This window comes from Cyanistes caeruleus, chromosome 11 (assembly GCF_971803275.1).
Source record: "Cyanistes caeruleus chromosome 11, bCyaCae1.hap1.1, whole genome shotgun sequence".
Classification (NCBI taxonomy): Eukaryota; Metazoa; Chordata; class Aves; order Passeriformes; family Paridae; genus Cyanistes; species Cyanistes caeruleus.
This window is the reverse complement of record NC_141711.1, coordinates 9,030,146-9,049,904: the sequence shown is the minus strand read 5'-3', so window position 1 is coordinate 9,049,904 and position 19,759 is coordinate 9,030,146. Positions and strand designations below refer to the sequence as shown.

General features: G+C 50.8%; 1 protein-coding gene across 4 annotated transcripts; it reads left to right on the top strand.

Moving 5' to 3' along the window:
- The first annotated feature begins 52 nt into the window (after positions 1–52).
- Positions 53–19,129, top strand: IMPDH2 (inosine monophosphate dehydrogenase 2). Of its 4 annotated transcripts, XM_086845464.1 has the most exons (15): positions 1,124–5,685; positions 5,769–5,817; positions 5,913–6,014; positions 6,209–6,283; positions 6,732–6,938; positions 11,087–11,174; positions 11,753–11,952; positions 13,001–13,091; positions 13,773–13,868; positions 15,213–15,284; positions 17,458–17,601; positions 17,791–17,935; positions 18,021–18,164; positions 18,536–18,619; positions 18,872–19,129. In XM_086845464.1, exons 1-15 carry the CDS (start codon positions 5,588–5,590, stop codon positions 18,891–18,893), a joined length of 1,617 nt encoding a protein of 538 aa, XP_086701590.1. In that variant the 5' UTR covers positions 1,124–5,587; the 3' UTR covers positions 18,894–19,129. The 4 variants fall into 4 exon arrangements, with proteins under 4 accessions (XP_086701591.1, XP_086701590.1, XP_086701592.1 ...); XM_086845465.1 differs by lacking the exon at positions 15,213–15,284 and having other exon boundaries at positions 53–5,685; XM_086845466.1 differs by lacking the exon at positions 6,732–6,938.
- Positions 19,130–19,759: the final 630 nt, after the last annotated feature.

Genomic DNA, 19,759 nt, shown 5'->3' with positions numbered 1-19,759 from the left:
GAGCTGTGAGGGTGGGGGGGTCATTATACAAAGATCAGTATGCAAACTGGTTATTTTCATGCTTTCCAGCTCAACTCTGCTGGATTTCTTTCACCCCTACAACTTATGAAGGTAGAAGGGCATACACTTCTGTTGAAGGACCTGAATGTCTGCTTGCTGATGGAAGCTCAGTGCCAGGCTAGGAACATGGGATTTTTGAGACCAGATCAGACTGTCCTAATGTTCTGTGGCTTTATTCCATGGCAAATCTCGTTCTCTCCACCTTTTCAAATGCATCACAACAGCGGCATGATGGAGGGGTAGTGGAGGGAAAAGGCCTTCCAGGAGCAGCATATGGCTTACTCCTGCCATTTAACAGCCTTTTCACAGTTTTTAACACAGCTGTGTAGCTTTTGGCATTGTTCATGATCATAATCCCCAGCTCTGTAGCCTTGCCTTGCTGCATCTTAAATGGTTGCTGTATTTTATATCATTAACAAATAGTCTGCTCTTTTGAAGCCAGCAGGTAGCCAGCTGTGCTTGAAATGGGAGATCACTTGCCAGGTTTGTTACTTGTGCCATCAGCTTCTTGTATGCAGAGAAATTACTCTGCTTCTTGAACTTGTCTTCCCTGCTTCTCCACCTCATGTCCCTTCCCTGTTCCAAAATACACAGATAAATATTTAAATATATATTACAGTAAAAGAACTTAAACTTGTGTACAGGCAAGCAACTTTCCTGAAGCCTCTGTTGTCCAGCACCTATCTGTATAAGAGAGAAGGAAGGTGTGCCCTCTCTGTTGGTTGTGCAGAATGTAAATTGATAAAGAGTAGCCAGTGTTCCCTGTCTTTGTGCTCGTGAGCAGTGTTGAGGTGTGCAGCTTAGAGATACTTCCCAAGCCCCTGATGCTTCATATTGACATTGGTGTTCCTGAGGAAGCCGGTGTGCTTGAGCTAGCTGTCAGTATGAGCAGTTTGTTCCCTCTACAGGACTCTGTGCTCAAGTGTGTTGCAGAGAGGTGAAGTAGCAATGCACTGTTGTTTTGTTTTAGACTCTTAGCTCAGTGTCTGCCCTCAGACCTAGGCCAGAGGAAAACAGCCCCAGATCAGTGCCCTGATCCTAGTGGGTAAGATGGGAAGATGGTGGGTGTAGTGTTGGTAGCAGGTACTGTGACCTTAGCTTGTCTGCTGGGAGCCAGCAGTTGCCCCCTTCTAGGGTGGCTCTTGGGATCACTAGTACTGCTTCAGCTGTCAGAAGCCTCTACTCCTTTAACCATATTGTAGTGACTGGCATGTCCATCTTTGGCCCTATTTAAGTCTTTGAGGACATGGTTGGGGCAGGCTCCCACTATTCCAAGCAGTTGCATGTGCCTGCTGCACAGGGTGTGCCCAACAAGCATGCACAGAGTGGTTTTCCCTTCCTTTTGGGCAGTTTGTCCCATCATCAGAGCAGAGTTGGAAACCCTGCTGCCTTGGCTATCTCCATCAGAAATACAGTGGATATTAGAAAATCTGCCAGATACACACTGTACCAGTTGCTTTACTGGGCTGCCTTGAGAGCCACCTTTAAACACTAAAAATTAACAGAAGCTGCAATACTTGACAGAACTTGAGGGCAGTTGCAGTTTGGGGACAAACTGGAACTTCAGCTGAGCTTACTGGGGAAACAAAATTCCATGTTACCTTAAAATTCTAGATTGCGCACTTTCCGTACTACTCTTAACTGCAAGATGATCTCAAGTCTTTGTAGGGGGAAGAGTTCTTGGAGGATACTGGTTAACAACAGGGAAACTAGGCACATGGTGAGCTGTGGAGATCTCCTGATGATTGATTTTGTCCTGATGGACTGGAGTGTTTCCATTCCTTTCTCATTGTCTGCATGTACATAGGAGAGGATCTGCTGATGCAGAAGTGGACTGCTGCACTGTTCTGTACTGTCTCATCAGAATGTCCACTGTGTTAACTTCATTCCCTATTTTTAGAGACAATCGATATACTGTGACTTAAGGATTCTTTTCCTGGATCTGGCTTCTAGTCTGTCTCTCTGGAGCTAGTTTAAAAGGTACAGTATTTCTAGAATATAAATACTATGTTCTTTGATAGTGAAGAACATGATCTGCTCCCTTGTAGGGGCTTGTAAGAAGATGTGCACAGAGTAGCACAGAAGAGTGCTGTGGCTTAGGGTTGCTGTCCACATTCTGGGAAATGTTCCCAGTCAAACATGTAAAATAGCTTTTTAACACTTTCCTATAACCAGCTTGACTGCTGCTTAAAGGGCATTCCCCCTTGGCTCTGAGAGTGCCAAACTGCTTGTACTGCTCTTATATGCGTGTATATATTGACAGGAACTCTCCGTGCCCTATGCCTTGTATGAGACAGGCTGAAAATGCATCGATCTCTAAATAAATAGAGCTGAGAAGTCAAGCTAGAGACCATGTGTTGTTGATTTTGAACTGTGCCCATCTTGTCACTGTGGTATGAAAGGAACCATAGAAAGCAGAGACTGACTGTTGTAAAGCACCTCACATTCTGACATGAGACTCCTGTATTGTCCAGGCTCTTGACATTTAACAGTGTTGCTTTCTTTAAGAAACTTGTAGCCTCTATCACATGTCCACAGCACCATTAGATTTTCATTTGCTTTCAAGAGGTCAAGTATTTCCTCTTAAGTGGTAATGGCTGAAGCAGCAGACAGCAGACTAGAGAGTGGCTCTTCACTCCTGTCTAGAGCAGTGTATAAAGGGTATGGTCTGAGAACTTAATAGGGCTCTCATCTGTTGGCTGCCTCACCCCTAGAGGTCTGGACTTCAGAGGGGTCACAAGGTCTGAAGTAGTTCCAGAACTGTTCTGCCTTGGACAATACAAAAATACTTAATCTGATCTCTGACTAAGAATCCTCTTCTGCACTGTTGCTGCTAGGGCAGAAATTAAGACAGTCTTGTTCTCAGCTGCATCAGGGCTACTGTCTACCTTGGCATACATAGAAGGGATGAGGCCTAGAATACTCCTATGCTGTGATAAGGGCAGATCCAGAAATGGTAGAAAAGAGCCCCCTGAGTGTACAGGGGGTGGAGGACTGCTGGTACTGTAGTTGCTCATCCTCTTGCTGGACTGAATGCTGCTGGACACTGAATGGCTGTGCAGCTGTCCAGCCAAACCATATTCTTACATTAATTAAATACTGACTTGGAGTTAGTGCTTGGACTCCTAAATCACTGTTAAAGTGGGATATCAACTGTCTTCCACCCTATATGGGGCTTTTCTCCCCATCTTATTGCTGGAGCTGCTCCTCTCAAACATTACAGGGAATGCACCTTATCCTGATGATTCAGCCTCTCCTGTTTCATTGATGCCAATGTTTCAGAAAGAGCCCTTCTCCACTTATACCTCTTCCTACCTTAAGGAACATCTCAATTCTTCCAGAAGTCTTGCTGACATGCTGCCCCCAAATCTCTGAAGCGATGGCCGTGTCCCTGCTTGTCGCTTTCCTTTGCTGCGTGGCTGATGCTCTGTTCTTAGCACTGCAGTCACGTTCCCTGTAACTTTGTGCATGGCAGCTGTGTTTGCCTGCTTCTCCTTTCTTGTTGGAGCTCATCAGAACGGGAAGGCAGATCGAACCCACTTACAGCAGCAATAAACCATGTCTAGAACTCGAGGGAACTGCAGGAGAGAATGAGGCTGAGGGGATGTCTCAAAAAGGCAGGGTCCAGTTGCAGCCCAAAACCTCGCTTGATAATGAGTGTGCAGCCTATATGCAAAATACATCTTGTCTGTCCCTCCTGTGTTGACCCAGGTCTAAACAGCACATGTGATTGGCATCCTGCAAAGTGACCTTCAGAACTCTCCAGTAGCTTTGCCCCGTGAGTAACTCACACTACAAATCATTTTAAAGAGATGCACTCAACTATTTTTTTAATTTAATTTTACTCTTATATTCTCTGCTCTTTGTAATCTGCTTGGAAATAAAATGTTTTTCCCTGCAGCCTTTGTTGTAGTCTGTTTGAGAACCATTAAACTTTGTCTAATGTTTCTGTTGGAACAGAAGCCAACATGCCTGTTTACTGCTGTGCCAGTGCTGTAGCACGACAGTTCAGATCCGTGTGTGCCTCCCAGATAGGCTCAGCAAACCTTTGTTAGCCTGTTCTTTTTTTAAATAAGGGTAGAGAGACCTGTCACACTGATCTTGGTCTGGCATGACACCTCCTGTTCTGCTGATCCTGTGACAGGTAATGCTGGCTCAAGAGTGCATGTCCGTAGCAGGAGGCGCTTTCTGATCTCTGTTTGCGTTTTCTGTGTCCTATGGGGTAACATGAGTAACACATTTCTTGAAGCTGCTTTCTGATCTTTGGATAAGGAATGAATATTCTCCAGCAGGGAGATGTAGGCACAGGAGCACTTTACTCCCTGACCTAGTTAGTGTTAGATAGGGGGTTGCCTTGGACAGCGTGTTGTGGGGGAGCATGTGAGAAGGGGTGTGGTCATCTCACGTCCCTGGTGCTCTGAGGCTGGATCTGGAATGTCAACAACAAGCAAACCAAGAGGAGGAAGTTTCTTTGTAACCAGCAGTACAGGAACTTCTGATGCTCAAATGGAACTGCAGGGATGGGAACATATCCTGGAAAAAGCCAGCTGCTGTGTCCTGTAAGGCTCCTCTGATGCACATCTGTGTTTATGCCTGCTCTGCTCCTCTGGGCACAGTCCTGCTACAGCTCTTCTCCAAAATCCTCCCTCCAGCCCCAGTCTGTGGCACAGACCTGAAGGTGCTACACCGCATCCCCAGTGTGTAGCTATCCTCTTCACACTGCTTGTTTGTACAGCCTGGCCTCGTAGCTTTGGGAAGAGAAGGCTAATGCCTAGCTGGCATCACCTTGGATCCTCTGGTGAGACTTCTCTCTCCTTTTCATTCCCCTCGAGGTGCAAGACTGGCCTCGCTCCTGCCTCTTGACTTTCATCCTTCGTGTAGCTCCCTTTGACTTACAAAATTGCTTTGGATTCTGCTGGTTTGTCCCAGCTCTGCTTTCACCGTGGACCCAAAAAGCCCATTCTCATCTTCTGAAGCTGCAAGAGTACCCGGTGTTGGACTTGGCTCCCATGTGACATGCACAGTGTCTCTTAGTGCATGTCACCATGTTACCCGTAGCTGGGCTTTTTTTGGTGGTCTTCTAGCAGGTATCACACTGTACTGGTGCCACAAGTTGGTGCCAACCAAGCCAGCGACCGGCACGCAGGGCCCTACTGGAGTTCAGCTCTCTCTTGTTGGTTGCCTCCTGCCGGTACACGAGCCCGGCGGCTAGGCCTGAGCAGAAAGCAGCCGCGAGGATGTCACCAGGCTGAACACGTCCGGGCTCGGTGCTGAGAAGCTGTTCAGGACGTGCTGAGAGCGACAGCCGGGCCCGGTGTGTCCCCGCTCCCGCCCGGCACAAATCAGGGCGGGGGACGGGGCTGTGCTCCCTCTGAGGCCCTCCGTGGCGCCAGGGGGCGCTGTCGGCGCCGGTCCCTGCCGGAGTCGCTCTGTCCACGCCGTCGCGGGGCGGGCACAGCGGATCCCTCCCGGCGGCCATCGGGGCGCGCGTGCGCGCGGTGTGGCGGCGCGGGCACGCGGCGGGGCCATGGCGGACTATCTGATCAGCGGCGGCACCGGCTACGTGCCCGACGACGGGCTGACGGCGCAGCAGCTCTTCAGCTGCGGCGATGGGCTCACCTACAAGTGAGTGCGGCCGGCACGGGGCGGGGGGACCGGGACTCGAGGCCGCGGCGGTCGCTGACGCGTCTCCTCTCGTTACCCCGTAGCGATTTCCTCATCCTCCCGGGATACATCGACTTCACGGCGGACCAGGTGGTGAGTGGCCGGGGCGGGGGAGCGGGCCGGGGGCCGGGCCGGCGGTGGCGCCGGTGCCGCCGCTCACCCGCCGCCGCCGCCTGCCTCCCCGCCAGGACCTGACCTCGGCGCTGACCAAGAGAATCACCCTGAAGACCCCGCTGGTCTCCTCGCCCATGGACACAGTCACCGAGGCCAGCATGGCCATCGCCATGGCGGTGAGTGCGGCCACCGGGCTGGCGGGGCAGGAAACGCTGCCTGAGGCGGCCGCGTGGCTGTCCTGGGGTCCCCGCAGCCTCTCGGGGCGAGGCCGGGCCCGGGAGCTCCATCGGTGCCGAGCCCGCTGCTGCACCCCGCTGGTGCAGCGCCGGGCAGTGTCTGCAGTGACTCACAGCCGCCTTTGTGTCCCCAGCTGACCGGAGGAATTGGGTTCATCCACCACAACTGCACCCCGGAGTTCCAGGCCAACGAAGTGCGGAAGGTGAAGGTAAGTGGCTGGAACGGCAGCGCCAAACCGTGCTGGCATAGGGTCCTCTGTGGAGGTGGGCAGCGGGTCTGGCCTCGCTGAATGAGCTGTGTGAGGAGATTGCTGACGTGTGCCCGATCTTGGTGTTTCAGAGCTGTAGTGCTGCCAGGCACAGCCCTCTTGTTGTGTGCCAGGCACTGTCTGTGGTCGGCCTGGGACTTGAATCCTCCTGGTATGGGAATATTCCTCGTCATTTCAGCTAGGAGGTTAGCCTGGAGACTCTTGGATTTTAACATTATTTGTATTAGCCCTGTTGCTCGTTTGAGAGTTGTCCTGTTGGTGAGAATGTGGCTAGGCTGGGTGGTTGCAGACCCGTGTGAGTGGCTGCAGTAGCCTGCAGGCATGTGCCTTGCTCCTGTGTGGTTTGGCAGTGCCACTCAGCCTGGTTGCTGGATCTGCTTCCTTTCAGAAATACGAGCAAGGATTCATCACAGACCCCGTGGTGCTGAGCCCAAATGATCGAGTGCGAGATGTGTTTGAAGCAAAAGCTCGTCATGGATTTTGTGGGATTCCCATCACGGACAATGGGAAGATGGGGGGCAAGCTGGTTGGGATCATCTCGTCCAGAGATATTGATTTCCTGAAAGAGTCAGAGCATGACCTGCCCCTCGGTGAGGTGAGAAGTGCTCACACCTGATAGGTGTGAACACTATGTTAGGAAGGCGTGTGGCTTGTGAGAAGGACAAGGGGGAGTGTGTGGCTGTGAGGGTGTTCTGCCAGTGGGGGGGTGCAGCTCCAGCTTAGCTCTGCAGATCTGTATTTGAGTGTATTTCCAGGCGAGAGTGTTGTGCTCATTTGCACTCTCTGAGCGACTCCTTCAGTGCAGTTTGTATGATTCATGGGGGTTATCTTTCAGTGCTGTGGAGACTCTTCCCCTGCTTCACTAATTAATTGCTGTTATTTGTGGCTGCTGCTGTAGTCTCACATGCTGGCACTGGCCAGCTTGGTAGCAGCTGTGTTCTGCCCAACAAACCCTCCAAGTGCTGAGCTTCCTTTTCTGGGCTGCCTTTCCCTTTATGCCTCATTTGGGTTACTTGCTCTTTCAAATAACCTCCTGAACTTGCAGTCTGGCAGTTTGGCCTTCATAATGCTTTACTGTCAGACTCCCCTCATGCAGGAGAACGTTCTGTGACTCTGGTTACACAAGCTGTAACTGGAGATCTGCGGTGCTGTCAGGTTACACCACCAGTGCCTCTTGGCCACGCTTTGCTCTTGGCTCACAAATATTTTTAGCTCTTGCTGACCAAACCTGGTGTCACATGCTGATCCCTGTTTGGTTTGAAATCAGCTATAAATACCTGATACAAGAGCCTTAAACTAGGAGTAGGTTGTAAAAGTGTCCATGGCCCTTTGAAGAAATGCTGCCCATTCAGAGGAGCCAGATAAGAATCTTCCCTCATATTTTCTGTGGGTCATTCAGCATGCAGAGCAGAAAACTTCCTGCTGACAGTATCTGTTGCTTGTCCCTTTTACCAGTCAAGGCCAGGGGAACGAATGGTCTCTTCAATCTTCTCTCCACTTGCAGTCCAGCAGTCCTTTTACTGAGCCATTTGTTGCCATCCACTTAAGCACTCAGGTCTTCTGTAGCATGGGAAGTGCAGGAATCCCACAGGCTTAGGATGTGTCACCAGTCCTTATCCTTGTAGGTGACTTTAACCTTCCAGACATCTGCTGGGAACTTGATAGGGCAGAAAAGAGGCAGTCCAGGAAGTTTTTAAGAGTGTGTGGAAGACAACTTTTTGTCGCAGCTGGTGAGTGAGCCCACCAGGGGAGGGACTATGTTAGACCTGTTGTTTGCAAATAGAGATGGGCTGGTGGGAGATGTGGTGGTTGGAGGCCACTTGAGGCACAGTGATCATGAAATTACAGAGTTCTCCATATTTGGTGAAACCAGGAGGAGCATCCATAGGGGTTTTGTAATCTAAGGGGGTTGCTAGGGCATGTAGGAAAAAAATTAGAGAGGCCAAAGCTTAGTTCACACTTAATTTGGCAACTTTTGTAAAGGATTATAAAAAACATTTTTACAATTATATTAATGGTAAAAGGAAGGGTAAGACCAACCTTTGTTCTCTAATGGATGCGGGAGGGAGCTTAGTAACTGCAGATAGGGAGAATGGAAGTGCTCAATGCCTTCTTTGCCTCAGTCTTTATTGGGAAGACAGCTTGTCCTCAGGACAGCTGTCCTCCTGGGTTGGTAGATGGTGTCAGGGAGCAGAATGGTCCCCCTGTTATCCAGGAGGAGGCAGGCAGAGAACTACTGAGCTGCTTGGATGTTCATAAATCTGTGGGACCAGATGGGATCCATCCCAGGGTGATGAGGGAGCTGGCAAATGAGCTTGCAAAGCTCCTCTCCATCATTTACCAACAATCTTGGCTCACTGGTGAGGTTCCAGATGAGCGGAAGCTGGTCAGTATGCTGCCCATTCACAAAAAGGGTGGGAAGGAGGATCCAGGTAGAGTTATAGGCCAGTATCTGGTAAGGAAATGGAGCAGATTATATTGGGTGTCATCACACAGCACTTCAAAGATGGGCCAGACCCAGCCAGCATCAGTTTAGGAGGGGTAGGTTGTGTCTGACCAATCTGGTCTCCTTTTATTACCAGGTGACCCACCTGGTGGATGCAGGAAAGGCTGTGGATGTTGTCTATTTGGACTTCAGCAAGGCCTTTGACACTGTCTCCCACAGCATTCCCTGGAAAAGCTGCAGCCCAGGCTTGGACAGGAGCACTTTCTGCTGGGTTAAGAACTGGCTGGAGACCAGGCCCAGAGAGTGGTGGTGAATGGTGCTGCGTCCAGCTGGGGGCCAGTGACCAGTGGTGTCCCTCAGGGGTCTGTGCTGGGGCCTGTTCAATATTTTTATTGATGACATGGATGAGGGTATTGAGTCTTTCATTAGTAAATTTGCAGACGACATTAAGCTGGGAGTATGTGTCAATCTGTTGGAAGGGAGGAGGGCTCTGCAGAGAGACTTGGAATGGTTGGATGAATGGGCAGAGTCCAATAGGATGACATTTAATAAGTCCAAGTGCCAAGTCCTGCGTTTTGGCCACAGTAACCCCCTGCAATCAGCACCCAGAAAGGGACCTGGCAGTACAGGTCCATAGTGGGCTGAACATGAGCCAGCAGTGTGCCCTGGTGGCCAAGAAGGCCAACGGCATCCTGGCCTGAATCAGGAATAGTGTGGCCAGCAGGAGCAGGGAGGTCATTCTTCCCCTGTACTCTGCATTGGTGAGGCCACACCTGGAGTTCTGTGTCCAGTTCTGGCCTCTCAGTTTGGGAAGGACATTGAGATGCTTGAGCATGTCCAGAGGAGACAACGAGGCTGGTGAGGGGCTGGGAACACAAACCCTGTGAGGAACGGCTGAGGGAGCTGGTGTTGTTTAGCCAGGAGAAAAAGAGACTCAGAGGTGACCTCATCACTCTCTGCAGCTCCCTGTAAGGTGGCTGTAGGCAGGTGGGGGTTGGTGTCTTTCTCCAGGCAGCAACTGACAGAAGGAGAGGACACATCCTTAAGCTGTGCCAAGGGAAATACAGGTTGGATATTAGGAAAATTACTTTACAGTGATAAAGTACTGGAATGGTCTGCCTGGGGAGGTGGTGGGGTCACCATCCCTCAATGTGTTTAAAAAAGACTAGATGTGGCGCTCGGTGCCATGGTCTAGTTGAGGTGTTAGGGCATGGGTTGGACTCAATCTTGAAGGTCTCTTCCAACCTAGTGATTCTGTGATATGTCTCTGATGCCTCAGGTTTCTCCTGAGATGTAGGTTCTGTCACAGACAGCATTTTGGGTAGATGTAGGCATGCTCAGCCTCTTTCCGACACAAAATATCTCTTCTTATGGTATAAATAACTAAAATGTTCATTCTTTGTGTGCAACTGATCTACCGTCCTGAGGGGTTAAAGAGTGTTCCCTTTTAGCTTTGTCCAGCCTTCTCAAATAACCTTTCATGGGGACTTGATGATCATAGAACACTGTGGTTGGAAAGGGACTTGGAGGTCTCTTGTCAAGCCACCTGCTTGAGGCACTTTGAGCTGCAGGAGGTGTTGTGGGTTTGTGTCTAAATCTGCAAGGATGGAGATTTCATGATCTCTTTGAGCTGCTCTCCCAGTGGGCAGCCACTGTTGTGGTGAAGGCTACCATACATACCAGGTCAGATGTTCCCCTGTTCCTCACTGTCCAGCACTGCCCTTTGCTTTCCACCGTGTTTTGGCACTTGTTTGTCAGAGTGAGTGTGTGTGAGCATATTTGGATTGATGCAACTCCTTTGCCCCAATGACCTTACCAGTAGCAGCAGTAGGTTATTCTGGGCAGAGCCCTTCTAGGGCCTGTGCACTGGAGATGCTGCCTGAAAATGAGATTGAGGGCACCATTTATGCCAGAACATAGACTCTGAAAGGGTCTCCAGCCCTTATTTGCATGTGCTCCACTGAAAGGGAGAGATGTTAAGGTGATATCCCAAATAAGGGTCATCTGAGAGTTGTCCTTTGTTTACAGGTGCTTTCACTTGTCTTCTTGAGGCCTTCTGCCATCTCCTGTTTTCAGTGTACTAATGGGCTTGGGGCCTGATGCCAGTGCCCACATGGGGACAGCACACTGGAGGCTTTTCCTGTGTGTTTCTGGAGGCGTGTTGCTGTGCTGTGGGCTCTTTTGTGGAGCACTCCCGCACAGCCACTGTGGAGCATTTCACGTGGGCAGGGGGGTTTGATATTTTCAGATCAGTGTGAAGGAGTTCTTGTGACTTCTTATCTTCTTCCACCCACTAGATTATGACAAAACGGGAGGATCTTGTTGTGGCCCCAGCTGGTGTAATGTTGAAAGAAGCAAATGAAATTCTGCAAAGGAGTAAAAAAGGTACCTGTGACTGTCTGTGGTGTGAGGGAGAGCCATGGAAGCGCTGGGCTGGGGCAGCAGTGGGTGAAAATATGGGCACACGGTCCCTGTGTGGTGAAACATGGGAGACGACACTGAAGAGAGTGCCTAGAGCCCTCTGCCAGGCTACAGAGTTCACATGCCTTCATTTCAAATGTGTTTGGAGTTGAAGGATTCTTGGTAGCCCGGTGTTTGGCTGTCCAGCCACATGTCTTTGATTTTCTGTCTTGGCTTTCACATTTCAGCACTCAGTTCAGGTCTCTTAGGGTTTCGTAGTTTGACTTCTAATAGGATGTTGTGCATCTAATTATTTAAAGAATGCACATGTTTTCTATGGTTGATATAAAAATACTGAGTCCTTCTCCAGTCCTACAAAAAAAACTCCTTTCTTTGTTTCTCAAGCCAGGGCTGCTAGCATCCATGGCCAAGCAAGATTTGGTAACACACCTCTGAGTCTCCATCTTGTAGCAGTTTCTGACACGGCTCCTGGTCTGCTGCACTGCTCTGAGCTAATGTCTGTCTCCTGCAGAAATCTGCAGTAATGTTCTTTCTGTTTCCAGGCAAGCTGCCAATTGTTAATGAAGATGACGAGCTGGTGGCTATCATTGCCCGCACTGATCTCAAGAAGAACAGGGACTACCCTCTGGCTTCTAAGGACTCCAAGAAGCAGCTGCTCTGTGGTGCCGCTATCGGGACCCACGAGGATGACAAGTACCGGCTGGACCTGCTGGTGCAGGCTGGCGTGGACGCTGTTGTGCTGGTGAGCACCCATGGGGAGCCATGGGCATTGTGGTAGCCTGGGACACTGTGGGGTGAGTCCCTGGACTGGATGAACATCTCTGACAGTGTGGCACTCACTGTCTTTGTCACAGGCCTTTCTGTGTTAGAATATGGCAGTTTGTTGACCTCTCAGTCTTGTTCAGGTTAGAATCCTCAGAATGGAGGGATTACTCTTGCCTGGAGACTTAAGTGACCTGGAGGGAGTTTGTAGGGTGCATTAAAGCCCTGAAGAAGAAGAAGAAGAAAGGAGAAACGTTGTCAGTTAATACAGAATCTTCTACAAATACCTCTTGCACTCTGCCACTATCTTCTCTAATATTCCTGACTAAGTTTGGATATTGGCTTTATCCCTTTGGTGTTTGTTACTGTGCTACTCTCTTAGTGATGTTCAGGAGTGATCAGTGAGCCCAGAGCTGCTCTGCTGGTCTCCCTTTCTGGCCTGTAAACTTTTAGGCACAGTTGTCACTGCCTGTATTTGCGCATGGGTTTCTCATCGATTGTGATCCTGTGAGTTTGCTGTGCTCTGAGGGCACATGGGAAATGTTTAACAGACATGATTTCACTGCGTCACAGAGATTGGCAGGGACTGAGTGCTCAGTGCTCGACATCTGGTATTTGAGCTGCACAGGGGAAAGATGCATTCCTCCACCAGCCCTCCTGGATTTCACAAGGAACATTCTCCATTTCACCTGTAGTTTGAGACAGGGCTGACAGTGTCCTGCTGATAGAGACAGATGGTTCTTATTCACAGTCAGATGTTCTGCTTGTTGCCTTCTGTAGAAGCTACAGGATTAAACATGAAGGATATTACTGAAGTCTTTACAATAAACTGCCTTGTACAGGGAAGGTACATTCCTGTCCTGACAGGAGCTTCTCCTGGTGTTCTGTGCCCGATGTGGAGAGTAATTTTGCCCGTTAACCACCTTAGCAGGAACCCCAGCAAGCAGAGTGAAGATCTGAAGCTTTTTTGAAGCTGCATTTGTAATCTGCAGAAGTTCTGGTTGAAATTGATTTTCTTTCTGTTGCAGGATTCCTCTCAGGGGAATTCCATCTTCCAGATCAACATGATAAAATACATTAAGGAGAAATATCCCAGCCTACAAGTTATTGGAGGAAACGGTAGGCATGTGTTGAAGACTCCTCTTGTCTTTAAATGATATTTATTTCTCAGACGTATAGGGAGCTGCAGGGATGTGAATGAAATGGTCATTTTGGTAAATTTTTATGAACTTAAAATGGTTTCTCCTGACTTGTGGAATGGAGCAAGACCACTGTAGACACAGGACAGTACCTTACTGCTGCAGATACTTAGAAACCTTTGTTCTGCATCACAGTGTATTGCAGTCCTCTGTAGCGCATTGCGCATTAGGCTTATTTTACACACCAGTTTAAAATTTTGCATAATAATTAATATTGCTTGATGTGGAAATCTAATGGCAATTTCCCCTGCCTTTTGACGGCAGAGTCCAGTGGTCTTTGTCTTTACCTGATGCTTCTGTTACCCTGTACTCTGCCCTCCCTACCTCATGTGGCCCAGAGTGCTTTGGACCATGCCGTGACTTCTGCTGCCTCAGCCTTTGGGTGGAAGTGTGTTCCAGAGTAGCCTAAAGGGGCAGTGTCACCTCACCCACTGGGACAGCTGGGGCAGAAACTCACTGCTCCTCCCAGATAGGCCTGGCTCTGGCACAAACTGTTGCCCTTGGTGGGGGACCTTGGCAGCTGTGAGGGAACCTCTAGGGCAGAGAAGTGTTGTTTGCAAAAGTGCTTGTCTGTTTTCAAACCGATTTCTGCTCCCCACAGTGGTGACTGCGGCTCAGGCCAAGAACCTCATTGATGCCGGGGTTGATGCCCTGAGGGTCGGGATGGGCAGTGGCTCCATCTGCATCACACAGGAAGGTGAGAGAGATCAGCCTCCTAAATAGGCTGAAGACATGTGTTTAACAGAAATTCCCTGCTGAAAAGCAGCATGGCTGGGATGGAATGAATTCTCCCATTGTGAGGGCAGTGTCCAGCAGCAAGACTTTCACCCACTTTGTCCAGGACTTCCAACCTTTGGGGTGGCAGCAGCAGCAAAGGCATTTCCCAGTACTGACCGAGACTGAGTAGAGCCAGTGTGGCAGATGGTGGCTTTGCCTGAGGGGAGCTGTTGGCTCGGTGTGGGATGGGGCTGGGGGCTGGCAGGCAGCTCTTCAGAGAGAGGAGCTTACTGGATTCCCAGTGTTGAGTGGAATGCACTGGACTGTCCGTGCTTCCTCTCCTTCTGGCAGCAAGCGTGCATGATGCTTGAGTATTGATCTGGGCTCAATGCCTTTGCAATTTCGAGGCCAAAATGGGATTTTTTGTTTTTGTCTCTGCAGATAGACAGAGCTTGTGTGGGGCAGAGGCTGTGTCACCCTTAGTTAAAAGGCAAGAGGGGCATTCCTCAGGTCCTGAAGAAAGTCTGTCTTGAGGACAGACTCAGTCTTTGCGTGCTGAACCTCAGGTGGGGTGCAGAGAGGTGCTTCAGCAAGTTGCTGCAGTCCACAAGCACAGCCCCTTACTGCTTTGGTCCTTGGTCTGTGCCACAGGAGGCAGAAAGTGAGCAGCTGCTGGCTGTAGGAGCTGCATTAGCTCTGCCCTTTCCAGCATGGAGTCTGTGAGCAGCCCTGGCCCTGTGCTGTGTTCCTGCTTTGCCTGGCTGCAGGGGCTTCCCAGTCAGGGCAGTCTGTCTCAGGTCAACTTTCTAAGGGGGGAGCTGGTGTCCTTGGGCTGACACTTCCATAGCCAGAGCAGAGCCAGGACACACATGTCCTATCCAGGCTCTGAGGCAAAGGCATGCTCTGATCTGCAGAGTGTGAATGTCCCAGGGGTTCCTCCAGCTGCCCCAGGAGATGGGGTTGGGTGCTGGTCTTGGCGAAGGAGCAGAGCAGAGGTAGGATGTGGCGCTTCACAGGAGATGTGGTTGCAGAATTCTTGCCTGCAGCTCCCCAGGATTTTGGCCCTGTTAAGGGCAAGAGCTCTGGCTTTTTGGGGTAGGGGTCACCTCTGTGGGTGGCTGCTGGGATAGGGCGAGCATGCGCTGTGCACAGCCGGGCCTGGCTGCCTTGGATCTGGACTCTGGCTTGGCTCAGGCTGGGAAGGATCTGCAAAGTCAGCTCTGTCCCACACTCTATGCTCTGCCCAGTAGTAGGTCACTTCTGGGGTCCTTTGTTCTGCTGCTGTTCTTCTGTCTCTAAAATGTGTGTGTTTGTTTTTGTTTAGCTGCTCCAAAGATCCCTCCAGACCTAAAGTCCCACAGCCCCAAATGCCCTTCTACTGTCACGGGCACCTATAGTAAGTCACTTGCCCTGTTCCCAACCCTAATTATGTGTCTTGAAGCAGGACCCTGATTTGGCTGCACATGGCCCTTCTGCTTGTTTGAGAATAATTTAGCTGTAGATGCACTTGGGGTTTTGTGGCTTTGGATACTGGTTTTGAATCTGAAATGAACTCTTGAGAAACTTTCCTGATTTTGTAAAGCAGAATCTGAACTGTCCAAGCTGAGGGAACTCAGGCCTGTCCTCTCTCCACTCCAGAATCCAGTTAGGAACCTGACTACACCTTTTGGATCCCTAGCCAGGCATGCTTCTGCTGATCCAGCACTGATCTGCAGATTCATCACTGATTCTGCTGATCAGGGAGGCAATCCCTGAGCAGTTCTCGATCGTGCTCAAAATGTAGCCCCAGTTCTGGGGAAGTTGTGAACTGGCCAAGCTTCCCATGGAGCTGGCTCCCCTGAGTTACAAAGGGACTTCACTACACTTGGCCACCTTGGCAGCTGCATTCTGTTTTTTCCCCACCAAGTTCTGTGGAGAGAAGGGGCTTTTGCCTACCCAGCACAGGGTGCAGTGTTCCCTGCTCTGATGCTCTGACCAAGCAGCCCCTGCAAGGCAAGCCTTGGGCTTTGTCCTTTCTCCTATTTCTCACACACCTCAAAGGGAAAGGCTTACTCTTGCAGATCCTGGAAGGTTTTCTCTAGCAGATGATTTTGTAGGGCCACCCTTTGTGAATACACAAAAGGACAAACCCTCCCCCTGACCGTGTGATGTGTGTATGTGCTCAGAACCCTGCTTGGGAAGCCTGCACTCTGGGGCTGTGGCACTGGGCACTGGGACAGTTGGAGAGGCACGATGCTCCCAGTGGCCCTGAGCCAAGCTGTGCCTTAAAAGGGCTGATCTCTGTTGTTGTGCTTGAGAGGTTTCTGCAGGCCCTGCACTGTCTATGGCACAATCCTATAGACCTTGGACTCAAAACCCTTCAAAAATTGGTGTTTCTATCCACAGAGCTCTTCCACAGCAGCATTTTGCAGCTGCACTGTGGCCTTCAGCAGTGCAGAACTATGCAAGACCATCTCTTTAAGGGCATTGATGATAAATCTGGCAGCCTCTCCCTGGCTGGCTGAGCCCAAGCTGAACGCTGGGGTCTGATTAAATTTAGTTCTGTCTCAGTCTGGAGTCTGGCTGCCTTCCCTCATCAGCTGCTGCTGAGTGCTGGGAGTACAGAAACTGTAGCCTCCTGGCCCCGCAGGCCTCTGCCAGGGACATGCTGCCATCACTGCTGCCATGCAGGCTGAACCACACCTGGAGTTCACCAAAGTACTAATACTGTATGGCCTTAATCTTACCCAGTTTATGGGGCTAACCATGACTGGAGAAAAGGCTTCCAGATGATGGTGGGGAAGGGACGTCTCCCTGAGAGAAGCTTATCTCAGTGTTCTTGCATGCCTGTGGCTGACAAACACGTTACAAAACGTGCCCTCTTCTGGTTTTCCTTAACTGCTACTGACTGGGAAGAACAAGTAAATCCAAAGCTAATAATTCTCTCCTCACGGGGCAACTAAACTTGATGGAATCCTTGCTATGTTGCAGGGCAGGAACATAAATTATTATCAAACCATTCTGCCTGTTTCCTTTTCCACTGCTGCATGTGTGTTTGTGTGTGTATGCAGACCTGTATGTATAGATATATTTATATCTATACCATATACAGTCATACGAGCTCTCTCACAGCCAACTGCCTTTCCATTCAAGAGGCGCATCATAGAGATGCTGGGTGTATGGACAAGGGGTCTGGCAGCTCCAGGAGAGAGCCAGCAGTGGGACATTGCTTACATGCCAGGGATGCTTTGGAGAGGGGCTTTTGGAGTTCGCTTTATTTCCTTCCCAAGCTCCTCAAATCTGCCGTGCACCAGGATTGAGCCACAAGTCTCGTCTGATCCCAGGCATCTGATCAAAAGACCCCAGTCCCAAGGTCACTCACAGCTTTTTGGAGCCACGGGCTGTGAGGACGTCTCAGCAGGCATCTCCCAGGCATCTGCTTCTCTTGCAATTCAGCCTAGGGAAGGAGTATCCAGGGATTTGTGCGTTCTGAGTGCTGGAGCATGTGTGTGCTGGAAGCCTGAAAAAGCCTGCTGGGACACTGGTGTGGGGCTGCATGGAGCTGAGCCTGTGTGTGCTCTGTCCCGCAGTGCTGGCGTGCGGCCGTCCCCAGGCCACGGCGGTGTACAAGGTGTCCGAGTACGCCAGGAGGTTCGGCGTCCCTGTGATCGCCGATGGAGGGATCCAGACGGTTGGGCACATCGCCAAGGCCCTGGCACTTGGTGCCTCCACAGGTGAGCACCACTGTAGGGAATCTCCAAGGAGGTGTTTCCATATGGCATCACACTGGGCGTGAGGGAATTTACCTGCAGGTGGCTGGGGGCATGGGGGTTGCAGTCAGTGCTGAGCCCAGGAGCCCTAAGGGATTCTGCATCCACTGCCACTGCTGCTGACGTGCTGTTCCTGGTGGTATCTTGTGCCAGTGATGATGGGCTCCCTCCTGGCTGCCACCACGGAGGCCCCAGGCGAGTACTTCTTCTCGGATGGCATCAGGCTGAAGAAATACCGCGGCATGGGCTCCCTAGATGCCATGGACAAGAACTTGGGCAGCCAGAATCGGTATTTCAGGTCAGAGACGGTGCTTTGGGGCAGCAGATCAAGCTTTTGGGGATTCTCTGCTTCACAAATACCCTTGATTTGTGCTTCCATGCAGTGAGACAGACAAAATTAAAGTGGCCCAGGGGGTCTCCGGTGCAGTGCAAGACAAGGGCTCTATCCATAAATTCATTCCATACCTAATTGCTGGGATCCAGCATTCCTGCCAGGATATTGGTGCCAAGAGCCTGACGCAAGTCCGGTGAGTGCTTCCCCATGCCTGTACTCGGGTTAAGTCATGGTGCTGCTGTCTGGAGTCCCTGGGCAGCTGTACTCGAGCTGTGGTGTGTTCTGGATAGTTTGTAGCTCTTCCTCATTTCCAGTGGGCACTACATAATGTCTGCCAGCCCCAGGGATGCAGGAGCATGGTCTCTTGTGGCATATTCAGCTGACTGGGCTCAAAATGTTGGGGTTACATTACCCAGCCTGGTTCTTGGGAGCACAGCAAAGACCATTCTGGCCACAGCTGGAGGAACCAGTGACCATCATCCCAGCTGCTCCAGCTGAGCATGTGCCAGAGCACTGTCTTTCGTGGACTCTGCCTGACTTGTGACAAGTGTCCTTCCCCCTCAGAGCCATGATGTACTCGGGAGAGTTGAAATTTGAGAAGAGGACAACGTCTGCCCAGGTTGAAGGAGGGGTGCACGGCCTTCACTCGTAAGTGCTTCTGGCAGGATCCTTGTCACCTTGGGGTTGGTATTGGGGGTCAGGAATAGCCACCCTGTACCTCAGCTGCCATGCCCTTGGCTTGGTGTGCCATTCATTGGCTTGCCCTGGCACAAGCCGTGGCAGGGTGCTGAGGCTGGTCCCCTCTCTGGGCTGGCAGAATCCATTCCATACTGCACCTTTGTACCTGCCCCGAGTGAGGTGGGTCAGTAAAGGGGCACCCTGGTTCTGCTTCCCTGGCAGGTATGAGAAGCGCCTCTTCTGAAAGAGATCCGTCTGTCTGTCCTTGTGCCACTCAGCCCTGCGCTGCTACGCGTGGGAGCTGCTCTTGCTGCAGAAGTGCCATTATTCTGGGCTGCCCGGAGCTCCCGCTGTCCCTTGGCTGCTTTCGACCACCCATGGGGCCCACCTTCCACCCAGGAGCTGTGACCCTGGGCTGGAGCCTTGCACATGTTGGCCATGTTTTACAATAAAAAAATAAAAAATGTGCAGTTGGTGTCAGCCTGGAGCCCCTTTTCCTTCTTTACCTCCCTTGCTCTCCTTCTTTGGCTCTGTCCCTTGCTTCCCACACTGTCAGAGGCAGCTGATAACTGCAGAAAGGAACTTCATGCATGTGAAGGGCAACCTGGAGGGGAGAACCCTGAGACAGGGCTGAGTGGGTAACACGGCATGGCTTCTTTAAAAATCCTTCCTGAGAGCAGAAAACAAGGGCTGAGCAGCTAGTCAAGAAATCAAACCATTTTACGAGGCCATTATCTGCTGCTGGGAGTTGCCCAGCCCAGCTGTGGCAGCAGCCAGGATGCTGCAGGCCACCCCTGTTCCTGCTTTCTTCCCCTAAACCTCTTGCAGCTGCCACACATGCAGGCCCAGTGGCTGCACCACCCTGGGCTATTCACTGTGGATTACCTGCCCGGGCTGCAACAGACCAATTTTTTGCTGGAAAGTGAGCAATAATGCACTGGGAGGGGCACAAGTTTATAAAGGAGCTGGTCTGTATTTCTGCAGGCCTGAGCAGTGCTAACTTCCCTGGCTTGGCAGGTTTACCTGTGCTTGCAATGCCAGGAGCCAAGAAATATTTCACACCTCTATCAATTGTACATATCCCACATATCACTGCTGCTGAAGAGTGTG